Here is a 22,947-nt window from a genome sequence, read left to right on the forward strand (position 1 = left end):
CTTTAAAGAAGTTGTATCTGACAGCTCAGCCATGAGACCCCTGGTAGGCGTTACAGGTCTGTGTCAGTCCGTGTTTCACGAGCGGGTTTGGAAACATGTAAGGAAGGTCGAAAGCAAAAGATACTTCTCCAAGTAAAATGTCCTAAAAAAAAAAAAAACACACACAAAAGATGCACTAAGCTTCCAAGCCCTGGATTTCTGGTGCTGTTTTCCCTTCCAGGCTGTGACGAGGGAATGGGAGGTAGGGGCAGAATCGCAGCTCCCTTATTTTCTGCAGTGCGTTGAACATCATCCAACTCAGCTGGTCGACCGGGGGGTCCGGGGCTGGACGCACCTTTGATATTTGTTTTTTGGGGCTTGGAAACAAGGCTTGTGCTCGTGGGGTTGGTCTCTTTTTAAGCCCCAGCTGTCAGCTGGTGGGGTTACAAAGATCATCACGTTCCTGCGTTTCCAGACAGTGGCTGGGTGGAGAGAAGAGGCACCGTACCCGCTCCAGGGGTGCAAAAAGCTGTAGCGGGACCGTATGCTCTGTCAGGCACGTGAGAGCGCGCAGCAGGGCGATGCGACTGCCCCAGCTGCAGGAGAAACTTGTGAAGCTTGTTTGGTTTCAGACATTCAAATCAATCAGTGCCAGGGCATAAACGTACAGCAAATGGGACTTTGCTAGGTCTGGGTCTTAATACTTAATTTTGGTGTGATGGCTTTCGGTCTTCTGTCCCTATGTAAGACACCTGCTTTATCTTCCCAGGCGCGATTCTTGCCTGTAACATAGCCTTGCACCAAAATGAAATGATCCAAATCTGCTTAATGAGATAGAATAAGGTACTGCAATGGGAAATGGTCCAAAAAAATCTTTGCACAACATATTTTTAAATTCTGATACTTGTAAGGCATCTTCCGTCGGTCACACGCTGTAACTCCTCCTTGTTGTTACTTCAGAGGCAGAAACTTGCACCGAGCGGAACCCACGCGTGGGTCAGCTGAAGTTTCTGAGGGCGCAGAGCAGCTGCACGCCAGAGGCACTCTCAGAGACACACGCAGGAAGGCGTTGTGCCATCAGCTCCACGGGGAAGAACATCTTCTTTAATTTTTACTACTTCGTTTACTTACTGCATGCCTCTGGAAGGATTCTTTTGGTTTCCTTCAGCAAAACCCACAGTCTCGTTGTATTGTTACCTGTAAAAATAGCTTGCATTCAATATCCCAGAAGTTGCTGTGGGAAGTCTGATGAAAGTAGAAAGTGCAGACAGCTTCAGCTCGCTCCCAGCTGCAGTCGTTCGTCTCTGGTGGGTGTTCTGCAGCCAGCACTGCGCGAAAGTGGCAGTGAATGAGTGTGCAAGTGGCAGTACCTCCTGGCAGGGACAGCTCTGCCAGCGGGGGTGAGCAGCAGTGGCGCTGGCAGCTGTCCTCGGAGGTGCCTCCATGTGCTTTGCTGCCCTGTTCTTCTACAGGAGTAGAAGGATTTCTGTGTGGAACCGAGTTTGCGGTTGCACATTCATTTGCTCTGCCTTAAAATAACCAGAAAGACATTAAATTCCAATTAGAAAGATTCCTTTGGTGTTATGCTCTGCAGCATCAGCTCTGGAACGCAGCACTCCTACACCGCCACTTCCTGGACTGAGCGCTTACATGAAACACTCAGAAGACTCCTTCCTCGTTAAAAAAAAAAAGTCACCCTGATTTGAGGATAGCCCAAATTCAGGCAGAGTTTCTCGTGGCGCTGCCCGGGTGCTGGCTGCTCTTTCACCTGTGCAGTGTTTGAGGTACGGATGTCAGCTCAGGCGAGCCTTTGTGATTTGAACCCTCCTGAGAACCTCTGGAGGCGGCGATGCTGCGCGGCGTGCAGCTCCGTGCCGGGCTCCTGGGGAGAGCTCTCGCTGGGAGAATGCAGATTGCTGATGAGAATCAGCGAAGTGGATGCAAACTGGGGCAGACAGCGAACAGATGAGATGTGCTCACATTATCGTGTTTTGCTTGGAGGCTTTGACTTGAGCTCTCCGAAACGGCAGTTTAGCTTAATGTGACATTATTTTTGCTCATATACATATAAAACAGGAAGCACATTCAGATAACATCAACAGCCACTTCCTTATATGTACAAAAATAAAGTGCTCTGACAGCAGCAAAACTGACACTTTGATTTTAAAAAGGATAGAAACCTTGCATTGTAGACCCACATGGGCATTGCGCTGAGCCAATCAGGAGCACAGAGGAAAAAATTTGAAACAACCCTCATACATTATTGTCTGTGCATCTGTGCATAAGCGGAAGGCTGGAGGAAGCCAGGAGCATTGATTGCAGATTTCAAGAAGAAGAAATAATGTTCATGGAGCAGCTTTATGCAATTCCACTCGAAGGTAAGATGAAGCTGCTTCAGCAGGCAGCTGCTGCAGACTTGCACTTTAGGGGAAGAAGTGGGTGCTCTTTTGGCTCGGATTCCTCGAGCAGCGGTGAGACAGAGATATCTTTTCTTCGGCCTTGAAGCGAAACAGCTCCTTAGCTGTCGTCTTTTGAGTTTGACAATAAAAGCAAAGCCTTTTTGGATACAGTACAGTACTTGTAAAGGCTACTGCCAAGACTCTTTGGTGTCGTGTTCTTTCAAATCATCTCGAAACTTAAAGTGTAAATGCCTCGATTCCAGATGCTTTTATCACCTTTTCACCAAGGGCAGCTTGCAAGTGCTTTGTCGTAATGCACGCGGTGAACAAGAAGTACAGTAACGCAGCGTTAGGTCTCTGGGCGCACCTCATTTGTACGTCTGGGGTTGTTAAGCTCAAATTTGCTGACACAGTCTGTGCTTACGGTGTCTGGAAGTAAATGTGTGTAACTTAGTCTTGTTTCTGTGGTCGGCTGCAAAACTTCAGTTGGCTTGAGTGCAACAGGAGCAGTGCGTAAACTTGGCTTCGCAAGCTGGTACAAATAAATAAAATCGACTTCGTTCCAGTATAGATCTGCCCAGACTTTTGTGGCTTCTAACTATAGAAATAGCTGCCAAAATTGGATTTTCCTGTAATTTCTGACGTGTTGGATGTTCCTGGTGCACGCTTTCTAATCAGAGGCATCCTGAAGGAGAAGGATTTCGTGTGGCTTCTGCCGCTGACACCTTCTGGGGGATCATTGTGATCACAGGTCTCTGCAGCAAATCACAACCTATGTTTGCTGTATTAAAAAGGAAAAAAAAGGGAAGAAAAAACAGATGTTGAAATGAATGTGAAGGGAAAAGGAGGGAGCAAAGTGGGCACAATTACAGATGGCCCTGCTCCACTAGCCGGTTACCAGCTTGCTGGGTGTTCTTGTACAGCAGACACACACTGGTGGAGCCCTCGTGGCTCCTCAGCAGGCAGGTTTTTTTCAACCAGATTACTGTTTAAGGGCAAGAGTTCGTCTAACTTTTATTTACCGAAACTAGAATATTTCAGTAAGGTTAAAATAGGATTTCACCATAAACTCCTTAAACAGGACAGTGACCAAGAATACCCGGTGCGGTTAAACACCCACACTTGGTATGTTCACTGCCAATGGCCCGTGCTTGGGAAAACAGAAATAAAACTGTATTCCATACCTGAAATTCAGTATATTAGCTTTTAGCATAAAGGAAAGTCTCGTGTGTCCTGGACACACAGAAGGCGATCTCGCAGTTGGAGGGCGTCACCGCCTTTTGCTGTAGAAGCCGTGCCCTGGCGGTGGCCCTCAGCTGCCGTAATTAACGCTCGTGGGCTGGTCAGGGTGCTGGCTTCAGAAAGGGCTTTGCTGCCGCAAGCCTTTAGCACTTGCAAAAAAACTGTAGAAAAGATCTCTGTTTGGGTTATGTCATTTTGTTTCTTCCTGTCAAAGATTCGGTTGAAATAGCAGCTTTTGTGAATTCAGCCAGTTCCTGCCGGTGCTCGTGACTCACGAGGAAGCAGTTCCCGAGTGTCACGTTATGCAGTTTATCAAGCAACCTGCAAATGCAAAGTCAGAAATGTTCCTTTTCCTTTATCTGGGTTAGCGTACCCCCCGCTCAGGCTGTCCCGCAGTGCCAGATGTGGGGTGACCCGTGGGTTTGCACAACGGGCTGTCAGCCGCCCGAGGCTGCCTCTGAGTTGCACCAGACTTGGCCGCGGGCCCCCCGGTTCCACGATGGGTGAGCAGCTTGGCGGTGGTCACGGCTCTTCCACCTGCCTCTGGGTTCGGGGGGCATTCAGGTGTGCCGAGGGATGGGTTGGGGGCGCAGACTGCACACCAGCAGGTTCTGTGCCGGCATTTCCCGGGGCAGGTGCTGCTGCAGGGGCCTCGGGGCGGGCTGCAGGGAGCGAAGGGGTCGGAGGTGTTCATCCCAGCCTGCACCAGCCTTCCGAACCTGGCCCTGCTCGCTCTTCATCATAGCCCGTGGGCAGAACGGGCCAGCCCTCGCCGTACGTGCTTTGGGGCCGGCGTGTAGAAACTCATGTAAAATCGCTGCTCTCAGGGCTAGCACCTTTTCTTCCCCAGCTAAAAGTCCCAAGGCTTACTGAAGGGAACAGAGATGAGTTTTCTGCCGTGCACTTCCCATTGCTGCTTCTACCTGTGGCCGTTTCCCAGCTCTTTAACGAACTCTGGGTCGGTCTGGCTCCGCTCCGCATCCGTAAGGGGCAGAGCAGCCGGGAGCTGCAGCCGCTGCTGCGGGACGCGCTGGCGGTCAGGGGCATCGTGCTGCTGCTCCCTGACTGTCATCGGTACGTGGACCGGGGAAGCTTTGGGCATCACTCCTGCCTTGTGTCTCCAACCAATGCGGAACGGTTGTTTTGGGGTGACCTTAAATATTCCCGTAGGTGTGATATTTGTAAGGTGCTGTACGGCCCCAAGGTATTTCCACTGAAATGCAGGAAAATGTGATTTCTAAGTCCCTAATGTGTTCTCCAGAAAACTGAAGAGTGGGCAGCCGCTTATCGTGGGAAGCACTTTTGAGGAAAAGAGCCTGTTTCTGGCAGGGCGTCCCGTCGCTGCAGGGAGGTGAGGCCTGACCCCGAAAGCTGCCGGTTGTGATGAATGGAGGGGTTCAGCCACAGAGCTGCCGGGGGAGAGCGGGGAGGAACTGAAAGCTGCTGCACGTGGCTGCAGCTGCTCGGGGCCATCAGCGGAGCCCCAAAACCACTTCTGTCTGAGCGCGGGGCGTTGCTGCACGCAGCCGGCGTCTCCGGTGCTTCTCTTAGCTGGAGACTAGAGGAAATGTGTTGCACGGGCGTTTGTTGGGAGTCGCTGAGTACTGATGTGCTGTCCCGTCTCATTCGGACCTTCCGGCTGCACTGCGTTGCAGGAAGGGGCTGGGCAGGGAGGTGCCAGCGCCTCTTGCTCCGTGGGTCTCCAGCTGGCGAGAGATGAATGCGGATTATTCCACGTCGCCGGAGCACACGGAATCTCAGGATTTCGAACAAAATCTCGGTGGCTTTCATTTCAGCTCCGTGTTCTGTGTCACGTTAGGTTTTTACGTGCGGACGGACGTGCCCAGTGCCTTTCCTCTCTGGGGGAGAGGCATGTTTGAAGGTGCTCTGCGGCCTGCTGTTCCTCCGAGCTCTGCCCTAGCAGAAGGGCAATACAGGCTGGAAAGCAGCCGGGGGGCGAGGCGGCTGCGCACCGGGGGCACCGGCGCTGCTGGGGCTCCCCAGGGGCTCGGAACAAAGCACACCCCCAGGAGGTGTCTGAGATCTCCGTATACGAAGCCGTTTCGGAGTAAAGCCTGATTTTCTCCTTCTGTCAGCACGATGGGATCCTCCTTTAACCTCTCTCCATCCATTTTTTCCCTTGTGCCTTTAAACTGAACCGGCTGTTCCACGGTGAATCAGCACTGGGCTTTTTTTGAACGCCGTGTGCTGCGACACCAAGGCTCTGTGTTTTCCACGTCCGCGTCCCAGTGAAACCTTCCTGGGGTAGGGCTCTGCGGGCAGAAACCCTCAGCAGAGGCTGAGCATCAGTGGTGCTCCCAGACAGGAAAACCCCAGCCCAGGCTCAGACGTGCTCAGGGAAGCCCGGCGTGCTTCAGGGCGGCGGCGGCGCCTCCTGGGCAGGAGCGCGACAGGCGTGGATTTCGCAGCGCCCGGCAGCCTGAGGCTCAGGGACTGGGAGCAAAGCGGCTGTCCTTGTGCTTGATGCCATCCGTGGCCTGGTCCCGTCCCCTGCTGAACCCCTGCTCGGTTCTGGCCCTTGCCCTGTCCCGCAGTGAGGATTTGCTCAGCTCAGCGTGCCGGTGAAGGAGCATCTCCCTTCGCTTGTTTTGGTTTTAAACCTGGCATCTTCTCCGTTCATTTTGTGCTTTCCTCTCTCGCACTTGAGCCTGAGCAGTCGTTGTGTTGGCTGTGCTGTGCCTCTCAGCATGTCACAGACTGTCGTCCTCCCGCTGCTCAGCTCCCCCAGCCCGCATGACCCTCACTGCTCATTCAAGGGCCGTTCTGTCCTTGCTGTGCTTTTCTGCCTCACCGGGTTGTATTTAGACCTGGGATGGAAATGGCGCAGAGTTTTCAAGATCAGGTACATGTTTTCGTTTCCTGTCATTCTCCTTGCTCTGACCCCCGTTGACCAGAGGCTTTCCTAGGAGCGTTCTTCCCGGTACCGAGGCAGCATTGCTCTGACGCCGAGCGCGGTGCGTGTCGGCCCCTGGGCGCTGGTCGTTCGGTCGGGTTCGCAGCCGGCAGCTCCATGCAAATCGTGTCTCTTGTGGGGCTTGGCCGTATCGTGGTGGTTGTCATAAGCACACCGAACCTGGCTGAATTTCCTGTCCAGCCATTGCTGAAAGTAGGAGAGCTGTGTTTGGGCTGTATATGCCTGCACTGCTGGACTGTAGGGCTGTGAGGGGTCTTCGTAGGTGTTGGATGCTGTGCAGCATTTGCCCCGAGTGACTTGATGACATCTTGCTTCACCAGCAGAGGGTACAAATGTTTTCAGCCTTACTAAAGTTTAGCTTTTAAGAAATGGATGACATGCATTCTGAAAACACCGGCTGGGAGCGCTGACCTGTGCTCCCCGCAGAGGAACTGACATTTCTCCCACACTCCCCTGATTTTCACTAAGCGTTGGCCACGTAACTGCCTCTTCTGTTAGCAGCAAGAGGAGCCAAGTTCCACCTTAACACTGATCACGGCCAGCTTGGTCATCATCTTCAGCTGTGAAGGTGTCACAGCAATATATAGTACATTCTGTATTTTTAACTGTTTCCTTCGCTTCCCCTCTCTATTCTGTTTGTCCCGTGTGCAGTGTGGTTGCACACAACTTATTGGTGTCTGTAACAATCTGCAGTTTCCATTCTGGTCAGCGTTCTTCCCAGCCAGATTTGCTAATGTTTTCATCACTTGTGGGAAGTTAAACCTTTTAAAAGTGAAATACACAAACCAGTGTTTCAGACCGTCCCTGTTCTTAGTGAGAACTGTACGATCGTGCTCCCTGCTCTCAGCTGTTGCCATCTTCTAGTCCAGGAATTAATTCTTTTCCTCTCAACGCACGCCCCACGGTAATTTCCTAACTTTCAGAGCTGTTAAAGCTCTTGCTGGTAGCTACAGAGGGCTGCGTGGGCTGATGTCTTCAAGACTTCCCAGTTTCTTTCCATATCATGTAGACAGACGCCTAAGGGAGATTGACCCTGCTTCCGAAGCAGCCGGTGGCTCAGACCACAAACGCCTCAGCAAGTGCGAAGCGAGCAATTGCCCACGTGGATGTGCTGCGGATGCTGTCCCTGCCTCTCGTGGCCATCCTCTCCTCCCCGCGGCTGTCGTACCGGTGCTTGGAGCAGCAGATGGGGCTGGGGACAGTTCCCGTCTCTGCCGTGTGCCACAGGTGGGCCATGAAGCGGCGGCAGCAGGAGTTCAATCTGCCCGCCGGTCTTTTCACTTGCCAAACTTCAGTTTGGGGGGTCGGTTTCTCTATTTTCAGTGTCTGTCTGGAGAAACAGGAATGTCTTTTAATAGCAGCAAAATATCTTCAGCTGCAGCTGAGAATAAAGTGTAGGAAAATCGATTTTCTGTCAATTTAAAAGCCTCTTTTTCCAAGTGTAATGCATTGCCATGGCAGTGCCTCAGCCCAGGACTTGAAATTCGACTGTGCAGTTTCTTGCTGTAGGAAAAGAACAGCTTTTTGTTTCCGTGACATTACGCCTGCTTTCCTAAGCCTCCGGGACATTCAGCTTAGCTGCTCTGCAGAGCTGGGCAAGGGCACGGGTCACAGCAGCAATCTCGGGGCCAGCAGTGAGACCGGTTCTTCAGTGCTGTTTGCTCTCCACCAGAAATCAGCTTGGGTGTGAGCTGGAACTGATGTTCACAAATCTTTCTACATGTGGGCCTTTCTGTTCCTGAGCGACTGTTCACATCTGGAGTGAATCAGGAAGAGGAGTTAATCATGAACAACTGCATGAGGAAGAGCCATAATAGCTTTATTTTGACGTTTTTGACAGTGGTCTGTAGAAAATGGTCCCTAAATAGCAGGGAAGAAACTAAACTTAATCTTAGCTAAGTTTCCTGCTCTCCGGCAGAAAGCCCCAAGCTGGACACGTTGCAAACCCGCTCTAGCACCGGATCAGCGCCGTGCTGGAGGCTGCACGTGGGATTCCTGCCCCTCGGGACCTCACATTCAAGTCATTTAGGACAAGTGACAGTAGGTAAAACCAGATAAGGGAAACAGATTACGTTCATCTGTACTGGCTACACTTTGACCCCTTATTTAGGATTGCAAGCCACGGGCCCACCAGCCAGCTGTGCTTACCCCAGAGCCTGCGCTGGTGTTGCACAAGGCGATTGCGGGGGTCGTCACCCTTCTCCAGTTTCCCTGCATAAAAGTTACTTGGAGAATTTCCGAATCGCCCAAATCAGCTGTGTGGGGTTTCACCGACCAAGACAAATGTTGCTTCACACGGTGAAAATCAGGAAGCGTCAGTGTAGTGAGTAATTCATGGTTCTTCAACGAAATAGACACTTGTGGTAGTGCCATCTCAGCAGCACTGCTGTCACAGCCCAGGCGTAGCTGCTTGTTGCTCTCGTGTGCCCATGAAACACACAGAAATGAAACTGTCCCCTCCTGGCCCTCACACCGTCCTTAGAGGCTCGTTCTCAGGCTCGTGTGTCTTGGCAGCTGCCCCTGGTTGAGCGGATCAGGCGGCGAGACACCTCGCGGGTACAGGCAGCGGGGGTCCTCTGCGCGACCCAGGTTGTGCAGCTGCCCGGCGGCGTCGGACGTGCTCCCTGAGCAGGGTACGGGATTTTAAAGCTGCGTATTTTCTGCTCTTGGAATGCGTCTTGACAGAGACAGGCTGCAGTAGAAATGATCAAAGAGACCTGAGAGCTAATGAATTAATTGTAATCGGTGCATAATGTTCCTGAGACCTGAGGAAGAGGGTAGCCGTGCTGGCCCCCCCTCTGCACTCACACCGTGGTGATATGCAGCGCACGAAGCTGGAGGGGAGTTCAAAGAAACGTGACCGCATCTTCCCTTCTTCAAACGCCTACGTCTGCTTCCTACACGGCTCACGTTTGGCCACCTCTGATCAGCTCTGTGTTTGAGTCAGCAACCTAGAAACGTGCTCTGGTGTCCCGTAACAAAGCACCTGAAGCTCACGGTCCCGTTACGTCGGCCTCTAAGCAGCTGCTGCAGAGATGCTCAGGGCCAGCAGAGCCCTCGGAAGACTTCCTCCCCTGCCTCTGGTCCCTGTGCTCTCTTCCCTGACCGTGGGTAGGGGTGGGCACTCGTGAGGACCCTGCTGGGAGCCTGCACGCCTCAGTAGTCCTCCAGAAACAAAGCAGCGACCAGAAGGCTGGAGCCCAGTGCTGGGGCAGCTCACCGAGGGGTCTGGTGGAGGCATCAGACCTTGTGTATGGGTGTGACTTCTTCGGAGACAGTACTTTCTGACCTATTGAGTTATGTAGCAAGTGGATTCTCTTAAAAATAGACTGTTATTAAAAACACGATGATATCAGTGATGGCAGTCGACAGGAGTTCCTTTTTCAACTCCCCCTGGAAGCCAGGAGGGAAAGCCCTGGATTCCGGTAAGCTGTTGTGGTCCTACCCCGAACCTGCTTGGCAGCGAGTGCCACCGGTGCCCTGCGTGTGCTGCCGTTTCTGCTCTATTTGTTTAAAGCTGTCCGTTCCTGGCAATCTGGTGACTGCCATGCACAGGTACGTGGTTTAATACAAGCAGGTGAGTTTCTCTGCTTTACCATGATGTCAGTTGGCTGTCACTGAGCCGAACTGGTGAACTGTGTGGCAAGGTAAATATTTCAGGGCAGGAAGGTGCTGCGTGCGCACTCCTTCGTGCTTCTCAGCAGGTCTGCCTCAGTTTCTGCTTCCACATTGCTGTACCAATGCTGTCCCGCTCCTCCGACCCTAAATTCACATCCTGGCTTTTTACACCAGAAGAAGCCCTACAGAAGCCAACACATCATGCGAGCAGGGTGCCAGCCTTGTGAACGGCCGCGTCTGCAGAGCAGCCAAGTGTTCGTGCCTCGTGCGCCCTGTGCCGTGCCGTGGGGCCATGACCTGCCCCGCTTCCTCCTGCAGGCCCTGACAGCGAGAGCACCCACGGTGAGGTGGCCTGTTGTGCAGTTAATCACCCTTCTAGTTCACGTGTGTGATACCGAAATACCTTCCACGCTCCTTTTTTAATTGAATGTCTGAAAAGTGAGAGGGGAGAGACGCTGTGCTGCTCCTGCCCTTGCACGCAGCCCTGCCCAGCGGCAGGAGGTGCTGGCATGGCGAGGTCCATGGCCTGCTGGCCTCTGTCGAGATGTTACCCAAGTCGCTGCCTGTTCTGTAAGTTGTAAATTTTCCTCCTGAAGGACTCAGAAGTTGAGGAATAACCTATTCAAATGGCACCTCTGCTTTGGTTACTGCACTTTGACTAAGATCCAGGGAATGAGAATACCTGTGAAGAACAAAAAGAGCCAATTTAGAGGGTCCTCGGGGCAGGTGCCGTGTTCACATTGAGCAACAGAAGGATACTGGGAAAGGGAACAGTTGTTTGGGGTCAGCCACATCACAGCTGTCCGCTTTAGGAGTTGAATGTTAGTGCTAGAAGCGTTTCTGGTGTGAGAGAGTAACATAATGGCCTTTTTCAAAATAAATCTTCTGCTGACATGCTTAGGTGACAGTTTTCCTGTCTTCCCTCATTTTATCGTAGACTGCATGAGCCTCGTGTGTTCGTGTCTCAATATCCCTACCTGGCGTTCAGTGAGAACGCCAAACCTGCAGGTGAAGTTCTCTGCAGAATGGGTTCCAGGCTGACTCCTAGCCAGCCAAATAGTTTTTGTGCTTACTGAAACCACAGAACCGTATCACACTGAGAAGAAGGCCACTGCGCGCCGCAGGACTGCGCAGACGTTGGTTTGCAAAGCAGCCGGAGCTGTGGTGGGGCTGTCGCTCTGGGGCCGCTGAAGGTGCGGTGCTGACTGCCCCGCTGGGCTGCGTTCGCGGCCAAGTGGCGCGCCCCTGCCAGCCAGAAACGAGGGCCGGCATCGCCAAGGCCTGCCTCAGCGGCGTGCTGTTCCCGAGCAGGCTGCCCTGCCTTTCCCCTGGGGTGTCGGAGCAGGAAGGGGCCGGCTGGGTTCTGGCAGCCCCGGGCCAGCCCCGGGCCCACTGAGGCCCTGGAACTGGCCTCAGGAAGCAGCGAACCACCCTAGGCTTCGTGCTTCCTCCTCACTCTTGTGTTACCACACGAAGTGACAGGATTTCTCCCTGCGGGGCGATGCACCCTCCTCGCTCTTCGTTTCAAGGCCATCGGTGGCCACCGGTGTCAGCTGTGCTCACGTGCAGACATCGCCGCCCTGCGCCTTCGCCCTGGTCGGGTGGCGGAGTTGGGCGGCGCGGCGCTGGGAAGGCGCCCGCCTGCCTTGCGGAGGTGACTCCTCATCAGCGCTGCTCCTCTTCTCAGGCTCTGCTGGTCTTCACGTGGAGCGTTGCAGGTGTCTTTTACGAATTTAGGCTGGCTCTTCTGCACAGCCCCGTTTGCCTTGGGGCGACCTGCAGGTGCTGATCCAAAGCACCTGTGTGCCGTCAGCAGAAAGCACACAGCAGCAGCACCTGGATTTTCCGTGGCAGTAAGCTTGGGCAGGATGGACTGCTACACTCAGTTCTTGGTTTTACACATACTGGCCTTCACCTGAATAATTCCATTTCTGCTTTCCAGGGTCCAAAAGGAGAGGAGCTAAGGGGTACTGCTAAGTTCTCTGAGCTCTAGAGGTGTTTTTTAGGAAGCAGGAAGTGTTCGTGGCATGGAAACGAGTAAGAAGCAAACGCTGCAACCTTTCCACTAATGTACCACGTGCTCCTTGGAAGTGTAGCGTGTTCAGACTGCAGGAAAAGTGCAGCTGGACAGAACTGCAGTGTTGGCAAAACACGGCCTCGTCCGCTTGGTGAGATCGGAGAGCAGCAGCAACCCAGATCAGCTGCCAAGGGACTTCCAGTGAGAGCTGGATATTTGTCAGCCGTGGTAGCGACAGCTCCTGTCGAATACCTGGGCTGCCAAAGTGAATGACTTCAATTTAGCAGTCACCGTTACAAGTCCTCACTTTTTCCTAAAGCACACATCTGCTGTAATATTAAAGAAACCAGCTCGGAACAACTCATTGGCGTTGGCTAAACTGGTGTCTGCTGAGGTAACCGGCACTTAGAGCTGTCGTTTTCTAACATGTATGTAAAACAACTACCTTACACCCCAACAGATGAAAAAATGCTGCTTAGATCAGTAAAACATCTCTAAATTCAGAGCATTTCGATGATCTTGGTTTTACTTTTGCAAACACAGGGAGACATGACATTGTCTGCCTCTGTCATCGCTGTGCATCCTCCAGGAAACGTGGTAACACTTAACTTTCAGAATTGATAGGAATATAGATTGCCTTTTTTTTTTTTTTTACTGTTTCTTTTAATTTAATTTGTTTTATACTGGGGTGGGGGCTTCTCATTGCCTTTGTGCAAGCCGTCTGCAGCAGGGCCTCCCAGTCTGGGGCTGGTGTTGCTAGATGCGCTGCGTGCTCTGAATAATGAAGGTGGTCCCGTGCCCTCCCTGTGCACCGAGGCTGAAACCAGAACTACTTCTGTGTCATTTAGGCAAGCCTGGGGTTTGTTTAGCTGGGAGATCTCCACGGTTGATAAGGCTTTGTGACAGTGGTGGTGTCTGACGCTTTGATAATGCTGACGGGTGATGTTCTGTCCCGGAGAGAACCGCTGCCGCCGCAGGGGCTCTGCGCCCCGAAGAGCACTGCAGTGACCCATCCCTCTGACCACCGGGCATCACGGACACGAGGTCTTGAGTGTTGGATGGGGGATGTTTGGCTCTTAACGGCACCTCAGGTTATCAGGTCTTCCCCAAAGTGATCCACTACTTTACTGCTCGTGGTGTTGAGCTGCTTGGTGCCAACTTCAGTTCTTCAGTTCACTTCTTCAGTTCACTAGGGCAGGGCTGTGGAGCTGTCTCCTTCCTTTCCTCTTATCTCTTAAGGTGGTTTTCAGTATTTAATTGGTGTCCTTTCCTCAAGTAGACGAATTAACCATGGAACCAAGAAAGCATATATCAATAAATATGGTCTAAAAGTTTGGGTAGACCTATGTGGTGCCAGGAGTTGGACTCGATGATCCTTATGGGTCCCTTCCAACTCGGGATGTTCTATGGGTCTATGAGTCTATGAATAACTGTACTCTAAGAAAGCTTTGAATTGGGAGCAAAAGAGGATAGTGAGCACAGTGGGTAGTGAAGAGGATTGTGAGCCTGTCTGTGGGGCATGGAGACACACGGTGCTCAGCCGCAGACTTGTTCAGTACTTCAGTTTGTATTCCCAGAGCTGCCAGTGCCAAATGCACTCCGGTCTCTCTATATGAAGCAGACGGTTGATCTTTATTACATTTTAAGAACGTAACCTGACAGTAGGAATGTGTAACCTGTGTCACAGCACTAAAAGTTCTAATTTCACCCGGTGCAGGAGTGGGAGTTCTGGGAAGTTGCAGTTGGATGATATTTTTGGTCATTTCTCCCTCCTTAATTTTAGCAAGGAGCAGTTGTGTGGTGGAGAACTCTTGAAAACGTTGTCTCACTTGTATGTTTGATCCTGTTTTGTTATGAATTCAAGCTCGAGTTCCCGTTCTTGCGCTGACAAACTGCATACCTGTAGAACAAAGGTGGCGTTGGGCGAACAGGAGACGTTTCTGTGCTTCTCAAAACGTGTTTCAGTGACTTTCACTGGGAGTTTTTCATGTAATACATCTGGATCCCATTAGCTGTTTAAAATTGGGTTATTTTAAGCTTGTGACTGCACATAGTTGAAAGGGGGGGAGTATTGTATTTTTGGTTCAGCTTGACTGTACTTTCTTTCCAAATGAGTAAAGTTCAGCCTTTTCTTTCTGAATGTGTAGCTTTCAAGGCAGAAAACCCCATGGAAATGCATGCAACCCCTTGAGCAGGAACTCTGGATCTACTATTTTAATTCGTTTCATGTTACACTCTCCCAAGCCCAAACAAAAGCAGAGACAAAGCCCCAGTAGAGTCCCTACGTCCAAGCTGCAGCCGGGAAGCAGAGGTGAGTCCCATGTCCGTGCGCCCACGTGTTGCTCACCGAGTCCCGCAGCAAGGCGAGAGCAGGCGTAGGGCCGGCGCCACTGCCTGGGTAGGGCTGCTTCTCGTACTGCGTCTGGACCACGCTACGTTTGGGTCCTGTTAAAGGCAAAGGGTAAGTGTCTCGTGCCTGCAGACCATCCAGAAGAGTTCTTCTTCCGTGCCAAGCAGTAAACCAAATTCACCCTGGCAGCGGATTACAGATTTCAGATTCCTGGTGGGTGGAACGGGGTTGGAGTTGATGATCTTTGAGGTCCCTGCCAACCCAAGGCATTCTGTGGTGCTCTGAATGGGTTACCGGGCTGTGTCAGCCGTTCCTAAGGCGTTGGTTTCTGTGGTGCAGGTAGCCAGAGCAGTTACCCAGCAGAAGGCTCTCTGCCCCTGGCAGAGTTTTTATCTAACCTTTAAATTTAGCAGAACGGTTTCATTGCTCCGAAATAGTTTGATTCCATTTACCAAAGATGAGAGTTTCTTTTATTGCATAGTATATTTGAAACGATAGTTAGCTCTGGTCTCTAAAAGCTGGAGGATGAGAAATCCAGTAAAACCCCGCAGTTCCAGTTACCAGTGATGAGCACGGGTCAGAAGGCTGCACCCCTGCCTTCATCACCGAACCTGTTGCAGTATCAGGATACAGGGTCCTTGTACTCATTTTACACTTTGTTTTGGTTGTCTTCCTAGCTCATGTAAAAGACTCTTGGTCAGGATCAAAGTTTAGCAATCTGTTATATCTTTTTTTCTTCTGATTTGAGAGTATTTTATCTCTCAAACTCTTCCAGCAACTACAGCTTTTTCCTTTATGTCTAGTGCATTTTTAGTAGTTCTGCTTCCCTTTGTGCTGTTAAACGGTTTGCACTTAAGGTATCCATGTGCCAGTATTTGGTAAAGTGAACACCCGAGGCTGACCCTGAGCTGACTGCTCCAAGAATAATTTTCTTCTGGAGTCACTGAAATAAAACCGTTGTATAATACAAGGTCATTCTTTATGCTTGCTTTCTTCAGCAGTTCCCACTGCTCTCTTCTGAGGCAGGCCTGAGCAAAGCAGCCAGTCATTTCTGCAACATCAATTTAAGAAAATCTTCATCTTGATCTTGATTTGGGAATTACCCAAGTGCCTGCCAAAAAAGTGTGACTTCTGTCATCATCCCCACTGTGACGCTGCAAGCTCTCCCTCTGCTTTTCTGTTCCCTGCTCTCCATCCCAGTGCTCCTCCAGGTGTTTTCCTGCATTGGCTTAAGCCGCTGTGCTCTCAACAGCCCAGTTCTGCAGCCGGCCACGCTTTGTGCAGCGACAGGGGAGGGTAAGGCAATCAATCAAAAAGCAAATTACTGGCTGAACGAGCTAAGGTCCGTATAGCTCTGTGTACCAGAAATACTGAGCTTAACGGGACATTACGGTCAGGCAGTTAATCTTGCTCTCACAAAGGGGGATCAGCCGCATCCATGTGTTTTCTCGTTGCTTACCTGGTGCTGTTTGTGAAAGACAAACATTAGCTGCAGTATTGTTATTAAGTGTTCCTTTAAGCTAGTGAGCAGATGTGTGCCAGGAGCCGGTAGGATTTCCAACCCAAGCCATTCTGTGGTTCTGTGATCCTGTTATTTCAAACAGGCAAATATCTGTCTAAATTCACACCCCAGAAAGTAAATAACCTGACTAAGATGAGAAGTCCAAGAAAAAGGAAAAGAAAAAAAAGGTAAAAATAATTCAAGCATCTCCACCTTTCCATATTTTTCAGTCTTACGTGGTAATGCCTAGCACCAGGTGCGAGTTACGAGTCCTGCTGCTTGGTGCTCGGTATCAGGGTGACCTGGGGGCAGGTACTGGGCAAGGAGCAGCTTTGGGCAGGGACAGCAGAGCGTGCCCGGGGCGGTCGAAGTCCCGGAGGGTCGGAAGGACCGTGGCGCTCCCCACCATTGCCCTTGTGACCGCTGGAGACGCAGATGGGGCGGCGCGGTGTCCCGCGGGGGAGCAGTCCGGTCGTCCTCCGGTTGCTTCATCCGAGCCGTGGTGAACCGGTGCCTTCCTTCAGCACGGGGGCTCGAGCAGAGGGCCTTAGCGGTGACCGAACGGGGCTCTACAGAGCAAAGAGACGAGGCAGCATCCTGATGAAACCATACCTGTCCTATTTATGTTAGGTGAGAACTGGCCTTCGTTTACATCCTGAAATTTGCAGTATTTTATTGCAGTTTTTCTAAGAGGACTAATCATTTGTTTTCTCGTTCAATAAATTACTGTTAAATAAATCTTACTATACCTCCCTGTTGCTGTTAGCACAGTTTGTTTGTAAGCATACGTAAGAGAATAGATTCATGACTATTTGAGGGTTTGCAAACCTTAAAGGAACCTGATACCTTGTAAAATGTCATCAGATTTTGCCAGAGTGAAAATTCTAATTTAGTTTGACCTTTAACACAATTAAATTTCTATTGTAATTTAGTTTCTCAGAAGAAATGCTTTTGTGTCAACTACGTTAAGAAGACTGAAGCGTAAGGGAGCCTCTGTCCCACGTTTTGCAACTGTAATGGACTGCAGATAAACCTTCTGCAGCATTTTTTCTTGCAGCTGGGACACAGGACTACTGGGTCCATTCTTAGTTTATCTGAAATTGGGTTTCATGAGCTTTGGCTGACACATGTTCCACTTTGTCTCATCTACTTTAATCTAAGAGAGCTGTTAAAATTTCACCTGGCACACTCCTCTCCCAGCCAAACCAACAGCGGGAAGTAATAAACCCTTGCGAATGAACCAGCTGGCTAAAGACTTGGGGCTGAGCGTGCGGAGTTATTAGTCTTGGAGCTGTCCTGGCTGTGCGTGCTTAGGTTTAACTGCTTCTCCAGGCCAGCACTCTCAGACACTTGAGGGTTTTTTGGCACTGCCCTTCAGCCGTATTTCTGTCCTTGTCTCCTGTTATCCAGGTGACATCCCCATCCCTTCCGTTACGCCTCTTTGGGACAAGAAGGTTCTGTTCACTGTTTCTAATGCACAAAATCTACTGAAACCCTTTTCTGCCAGGTACTGTCCCACAGTCTTCCCTAATCTTCAGCTGATGAAGGAAAAGCTGTGCAAAGCAACTCACCCAGTTTTTTAAATGGGTGTCTTGCAAGGTTCATTGCTTTCCCAGGTGCTGCTTTACGTTCTGCAATTAGTTCTGCGGCTTCCCCCCCGAAGTGCTCTTAGGATTTAAGGGCATCAAGAGGTGTAATCTCAGCTCCGCATATTTTTCCAATTAAGAAAGCTTGAAGTGAGGAGAGAGCGTACTTTACTTAAGCCCTTTTTAAATCTAAAGGAAACAAGCTCAGCTTGTCAAGCCTCGTCCTTGGGGGAGTCAGAGCATTTCTCTGTACGTGCACGTCCTTGCGTTACACCTCCACTTGGCTGCATGCTCAGTTCTTAAAAGGCTGTAAACTTTCTGAGCGCTTTCGGGCCCGAGGACCCAGGGGTGTATTCTGCCTGGTTTATCCCCTCGTCCACCCCCCCTTCGCTTTGGGGCCCGCAGCTGAGCTCAAGCAGCTGTGACTCGCTCGGCTTTGTCGAGTTCTCCTGTTTGTTCTCCGGAATCTGCCGTGGTCGCAGCTGCCGGTCGAAGCTCCGCGCCCGTTGGAGCACCGGGGGCTCGTACGCGTTCAGAGGATGCGCAGAATCTTATGGCGCGACTTTTTGGGTCAGCTCCGGGGGTGAGTCCTCCCAGGCGGGGATTGTAGCCTGCGCCGCCACTGCTGGCTTCGGAAGGTTGGTTTCATGGTTACAAGGCAGCACGAAAATTAAAACATGAACGGAGCACGAGACTGGAGGGACGTAGCCCGCTTGGCTTAATGCGTCTGCTCCATGCAGAGCCTCAAGTTTCTGCAGTGATAGGCTTCAAAGAGGATGTGGTTTCTGTTCTGCTATTCAAACGTCTCAGAGCCAGCAGCAGCCAGTCTGCTTCTGTGCACGGGGTGCAAATGTTGAGCTGCGCTTGTGTTTTCTTCGTGTGTAACAGCGACAAACTGGGGTCCGTGTCAGAGGGACGGGGCACGGCGTTGGTCCGGCCGCGGGGCGTTTGCAGCGCTGGTGGGCTGGGAGCTGGGAGCTGGAACTGGGAGCTGGGAGCCAGGAACTGGGAGCTGGGAGCTGGGATTTGGGAGCTGGGAGCTGGGAATTGGGAGCTGGGAGCCAGGAACTGGGAGCTGGGAATTGGGAGCTGGGAGCTGGAACTGGGAGCTGGGAGCCAGGAACTGGGAGCTGGGAATTGGGAGCTGGGAGCTGGGAACTGGGAGCTGGGAGCCAGGAACTGGGAGCTGGGAACTGGGAGCTGGGAGCTGGGAACTGGGAGCTGGGAGCTGGGAACTGGGAGCTGGGAGCCAGGAACTGGGAGCTGGGAACTGGGAGCTGGGAGCCAGGAACTGGGAGCTGGGAGCTGGGAACTGGGAGCTGGGAGCTGCCCATGGGCGTGAAGCTGCATCACTTGGTTCTGCATGTTCCAGTCCCGGCCCTTCCTGTAGAGTAACAGCAAATCTCGCAGTGTCCCTAGGTTTTTTCATGTCCTTAACCATTTTCTTTACTTTCCTGAATCCTGTCAAACTCTATAATCATTTTTTTGATGTTACGTGATCAGCGCTACGGCGTGCAAGTGAGACAGCCAGCATAAATAGGCTGTAAGAACTGTAGATACTGCATCTCTCCATCCTTACTCGTTGCATCGTCTTGCTGGCCATTTTCAAGTACCTGTCAGCCATCTCTCCTGAGCTGACGCAGTTAATTTGGATTACTACAGGTTCTACGTGGAGCTTGTTTGTTTTCCTCCAGAAGCGTACTTACTTCCAGTCTGTCCCTAAGCACTAAAATGCGACCTTGCAGAATATTTGTTAAGTCCTTGCCTGATTAACGTTGGATCCTGTTCTTTCCTTCTATCCAGTGTCAGAGTAAGGCCAATTCTGTGTTTTTTAAACAAGTGCCAAATAATTTTTAGAAACCTTTTTCAGGGGGCGTGTTGAACATCTCTGGAAGTCTGAGTGACTCTCAGCAACAAACTTGCTTTTTTGCCATTACTCCTTATTGATGCATTAAAAGAATTCCTGCGAGTTTATGTTCTCATGAACTCTCTCCAGGTGTTACCAGGCTGCGGTCTTTCCAGCACCTTTTTTTTTTCTTCTTGAACTCTGATTTCAACCAGACTGAGAGACAAATGCGAGTTCACAAAGGCAGTAGAGGCAGCACGTCTCTGGAACTTTCTTTCTGCTGTTTTAAAGTACAAATATAACCTTTGCTTTGCAGGGCTTGCTACGACAGCTTTTTTTTTTTCTTTTCCCTATTTAAGTGGTAATTATGCTTGCTCTACGGCTGTGTCACCTTTATTATATGCACCTATCAACCTGGATATGGCGATCTTACCAGTGACTTAAATTACTGGTTTCTTACTATGCGTGATGGCCTAGGAGTTGTTTTTAATGGCATTTCAGAGTCTGATACAGCCCCATCTCCAGCGTATATGCCTTCTAGGCAACTTGCTGTTTACACTTCATTCCTATGCCACACATGCGAATTTTACTTTGTATGATTTGCTGTTACTAATTTTGTGCCTTTTATTGAAATTGCTCTCTGGTGCTTGCCGTCAGTGCCCTATTCAGCAGCTTCCCTTTGCTGTGGATACTGAACAGAACCACAGCGCGCCTTTCGTTAATGAAGAGCTGCTGCTATTATCTCTTACCTCCTTTCTGCGAGGAAAGGATCCTAGCTTAGCCTCGTGCAGGCTGCAGCTAATTGCTTCAGGAAGCAGTAGTTCAAACAGTTAACGTGAAGCTATTGATTATCCTTTGTGATTGGGGTCACGCTCATCTCTGGGATCAGACATTCTTTTGCACTTATTTTTTCTCCTTGATCTTACAGCTGGCATTATCATCTGCACTAATTTATGTGTAGATACATACACAGACCCCAAATTTGCTAACTTATGCTGCTTTTTTAACCCGCTGCTCCCGTACCCCGTCAGTCTCACAGCCTTGGAGTACATTGCAGGTGCAGCCGTATCTCACTGGTATTCCTGCTGACACGTGTGGTGTCTGCTTTCTTATGGCCGTCGTGCGATGTGAGGCGTTCCGACTCATGTCGTTCTGTATTTTTGGTCTTTTTTCTTGCACTCTTTCAGCCTCAGCAGCGAAAGCGTTCACTGGCCCTAGTGCCCTGGTTGCCTGCCCTGTTCCATACGCACATGTGGGAGGTTAACCTGGCTGCTGGCCACGACGGTACGGGTTTGCCAAGACAGGAGGTGGGAAACCATGATTCTGAGTCTGATCACAGAATCCCACAGCGGTTTGGGCTGGCAGGGCCCTCAGAGTCCCCTCGGTGCCACCCCTGCCATGGGCACGACCCCTGCCCCCAGCCCAGGCTGCCCCCAGCCCCATCCAGCCTGGCCTTGGGCACTGCCAGGGATGGGGCACCCACAGCTCCTCGGGGCAGCCTGCTCAGGGCCTCGCCGCCCTGGGAGGGAAGGATTTCCTCCTGACACCAAATGGTTTCCCCGGCTGGCCACATATCCATCAGCACTGCCGCCAGAGCAGAGCATTTTCAGTATCCTGTACCAAAGAGGTATAACATAGCCGCATAACCAGCTGTGATCTGGTTCCTATCCCTGGTTTCTTGCTTGTAAGGGGACGATATGAAAGTCCAAATCATGGGAACCTAGCAGCCTTGCTTTAGGATTCCACAGGGCTAGGACGAGATTTCTTTACACTCTATCCAGGCTCATTCAGTGAGCCTATATGTTCATGTACTGGTATAACCAGTATATTCCCGTAGTTCTTTCTTAAGGAGTGAGTGATAGTCACGTTCCCCTTTGTTTCCGTGTCATTTATCTTCCCACTCTTACATGGGGTGCAGAGTTAATCTGATCAGAAGTGCCACCAGGCAGGCAGGTACCTGACCACGGGTCGTTCCAGATGAAGATAACCATTATCTGTGTCTGTATTTTTATTTAGACTTCGGGTAGCTAAACCTGTGTGAAGCTGAAACTTTTTCAGGCAGCAGTGTTGTTTGATAGCAGCTATTTGCATGATTAAAATCACGAAAAAGAAATGGACAGGAGATGAAAGATCTGAAGCCAGTCACAGGAATTGCTGTTGGCTTTCCGAGGAAAACAGCTGCCTCGCTGATACAGGACTAGGAAACAGAAATGATTCTTCTGTTACACAAGTAACACTTGCTGGAGGTGCAATTTTCATGAGCCTCATGAGATGATCTGAAATGGTGAGGACTGGCTAATGTGCTGCAGGCAAACCTATAAAGGTTGGCTTGTCCGGTGTGCTCATTCGTACTTTTTTCTTGCAGTGTCATCTAGACTGTCACAGACGTCCTCTCCCCAGGCCGGCTGCCCGTCACCTTCCATCCAAACAGGCAAAGTCATCTCCTCGTCCCAGAAGCACAGCAAGAAGGCACTCAAACAGGTAAGCAGCACAGTCTGGAACCTAGTCTAGGGATTGTGGCAATAATTTTATTTCTCTGGTAAATCATCTTGCCAAGTGGAACCGCACTCTGCAAGGAAGTAAGTCAGGATTTCCTGGCTGTCTGGTAGTAAACAGGGCTTTGTTAAAACATCCCCCTCTCCTAAAGGAGATTGAAAATACCGTGCTATTTAGTGCTTTGCCTTTTCCCTGAAAAAGCAGCTGGAAATTTTGTCATTGTTATTTTAGATAATGGATAGAAGACATTGTTTATTTTCACCCAACCTTTTGTTGAGTGTCCTTAGCTTTCGACAGTCTGTTTTAGAAAATGGAACGTCTTTTTGAGAAAAGAATTAAGTCCTCTGACTTCATCCCCTAATTAGGGGCGTACTTTCCCTTCCAAGGAATTCTGTGGGCAATGTGTGTATTTATTGAGGGATGAAGGGGAAGGACTGCACACTGACTTCTACTGGGCATTAGGAGAGAAGGAGGAGGACTGGTTATTTTCCATGCTCGGGGAATGACTGTTCTGTAGGTAGTGTTTATTGCAGGCACTCAGGATGGAATGGGTAAGTGTTTGTACCTCAAATGATCTGTTTCTTTTAATGAAAAATGCAAGATGAATTAGTCCCCTGAGTTTCTTATTTGCAGGTGTTTCCCCAGCTGCATTGTTTAGTTTTCCATGATCCTTAGAAAGGAAATGCTTTAACAGGGTTAGATTTACTCCTTAGTCGAGTAAAATCTGTAAGGAGTTATGAATCAAGTTGCAGAGGAGGTGCTAGTCGAGGGATTACGGAAGCTTGTCACAGACTGATGAAATCATGATGTGTTCTGGATAGGATTTACCTTTACCAGCCCAGCCTGCTTTCTTGAATTTGCCAGCTGGGAAACAACACTCAGAGTGGTATTCAGCTATCAGAGATGCCTACGGTGTTTGGAAAAGGATTTGCAGTGAGAGCGAAGGATCTAATTAGGGCATATTGTTGAGGAGAATAT

The 22,947-nt window shown here is 50.5% G+C and overlaps 1 protein-coding gene across 4 annotated transcripts in view; it reads left to right on the forward strand.

Moving 5' to 3' along the window:
* ASXL2 (ASXL transcriptional regulator 2) overlaps positions 1-22,947 on the forward strand; it is a 115,283-nt gene that overhangs the window by 57,272 nt on the left and 35,064 nt on the right. For 2 of the 4 annotated variants that reach the window (XM_080584181.1, XM_080584182.1), the window contains exon 5: positions 21,839-21,954. In XM_080584181.1, the coding sequence (XP_080440307.1) occupies positions 21,839-21,954 (116 nt within the window). Of the gene's footprint in view, positions 1-952; positions 2,358-13,389; positions 14,502-21,838; positions 21,955-22,947 lie in introns of those variants that run through there. The other 2 variants (XM_080584184.1, XM_080584183.1) reach the window with 2 other exon arrangements.

The sequence above is a fragment of the Anser brachyrhynchus genome (assembly GCF_964034855.1).
Source record: "Anser brachyrhynchus genome assembly, chromosome: 3".
Taxonomy (NCBI): domain Eukaryota; kingdom Metazoa; phylum Chordata; class Aves; order Anseriformes; family Anatidae; genus Anser; species Anser brachyrhynchus.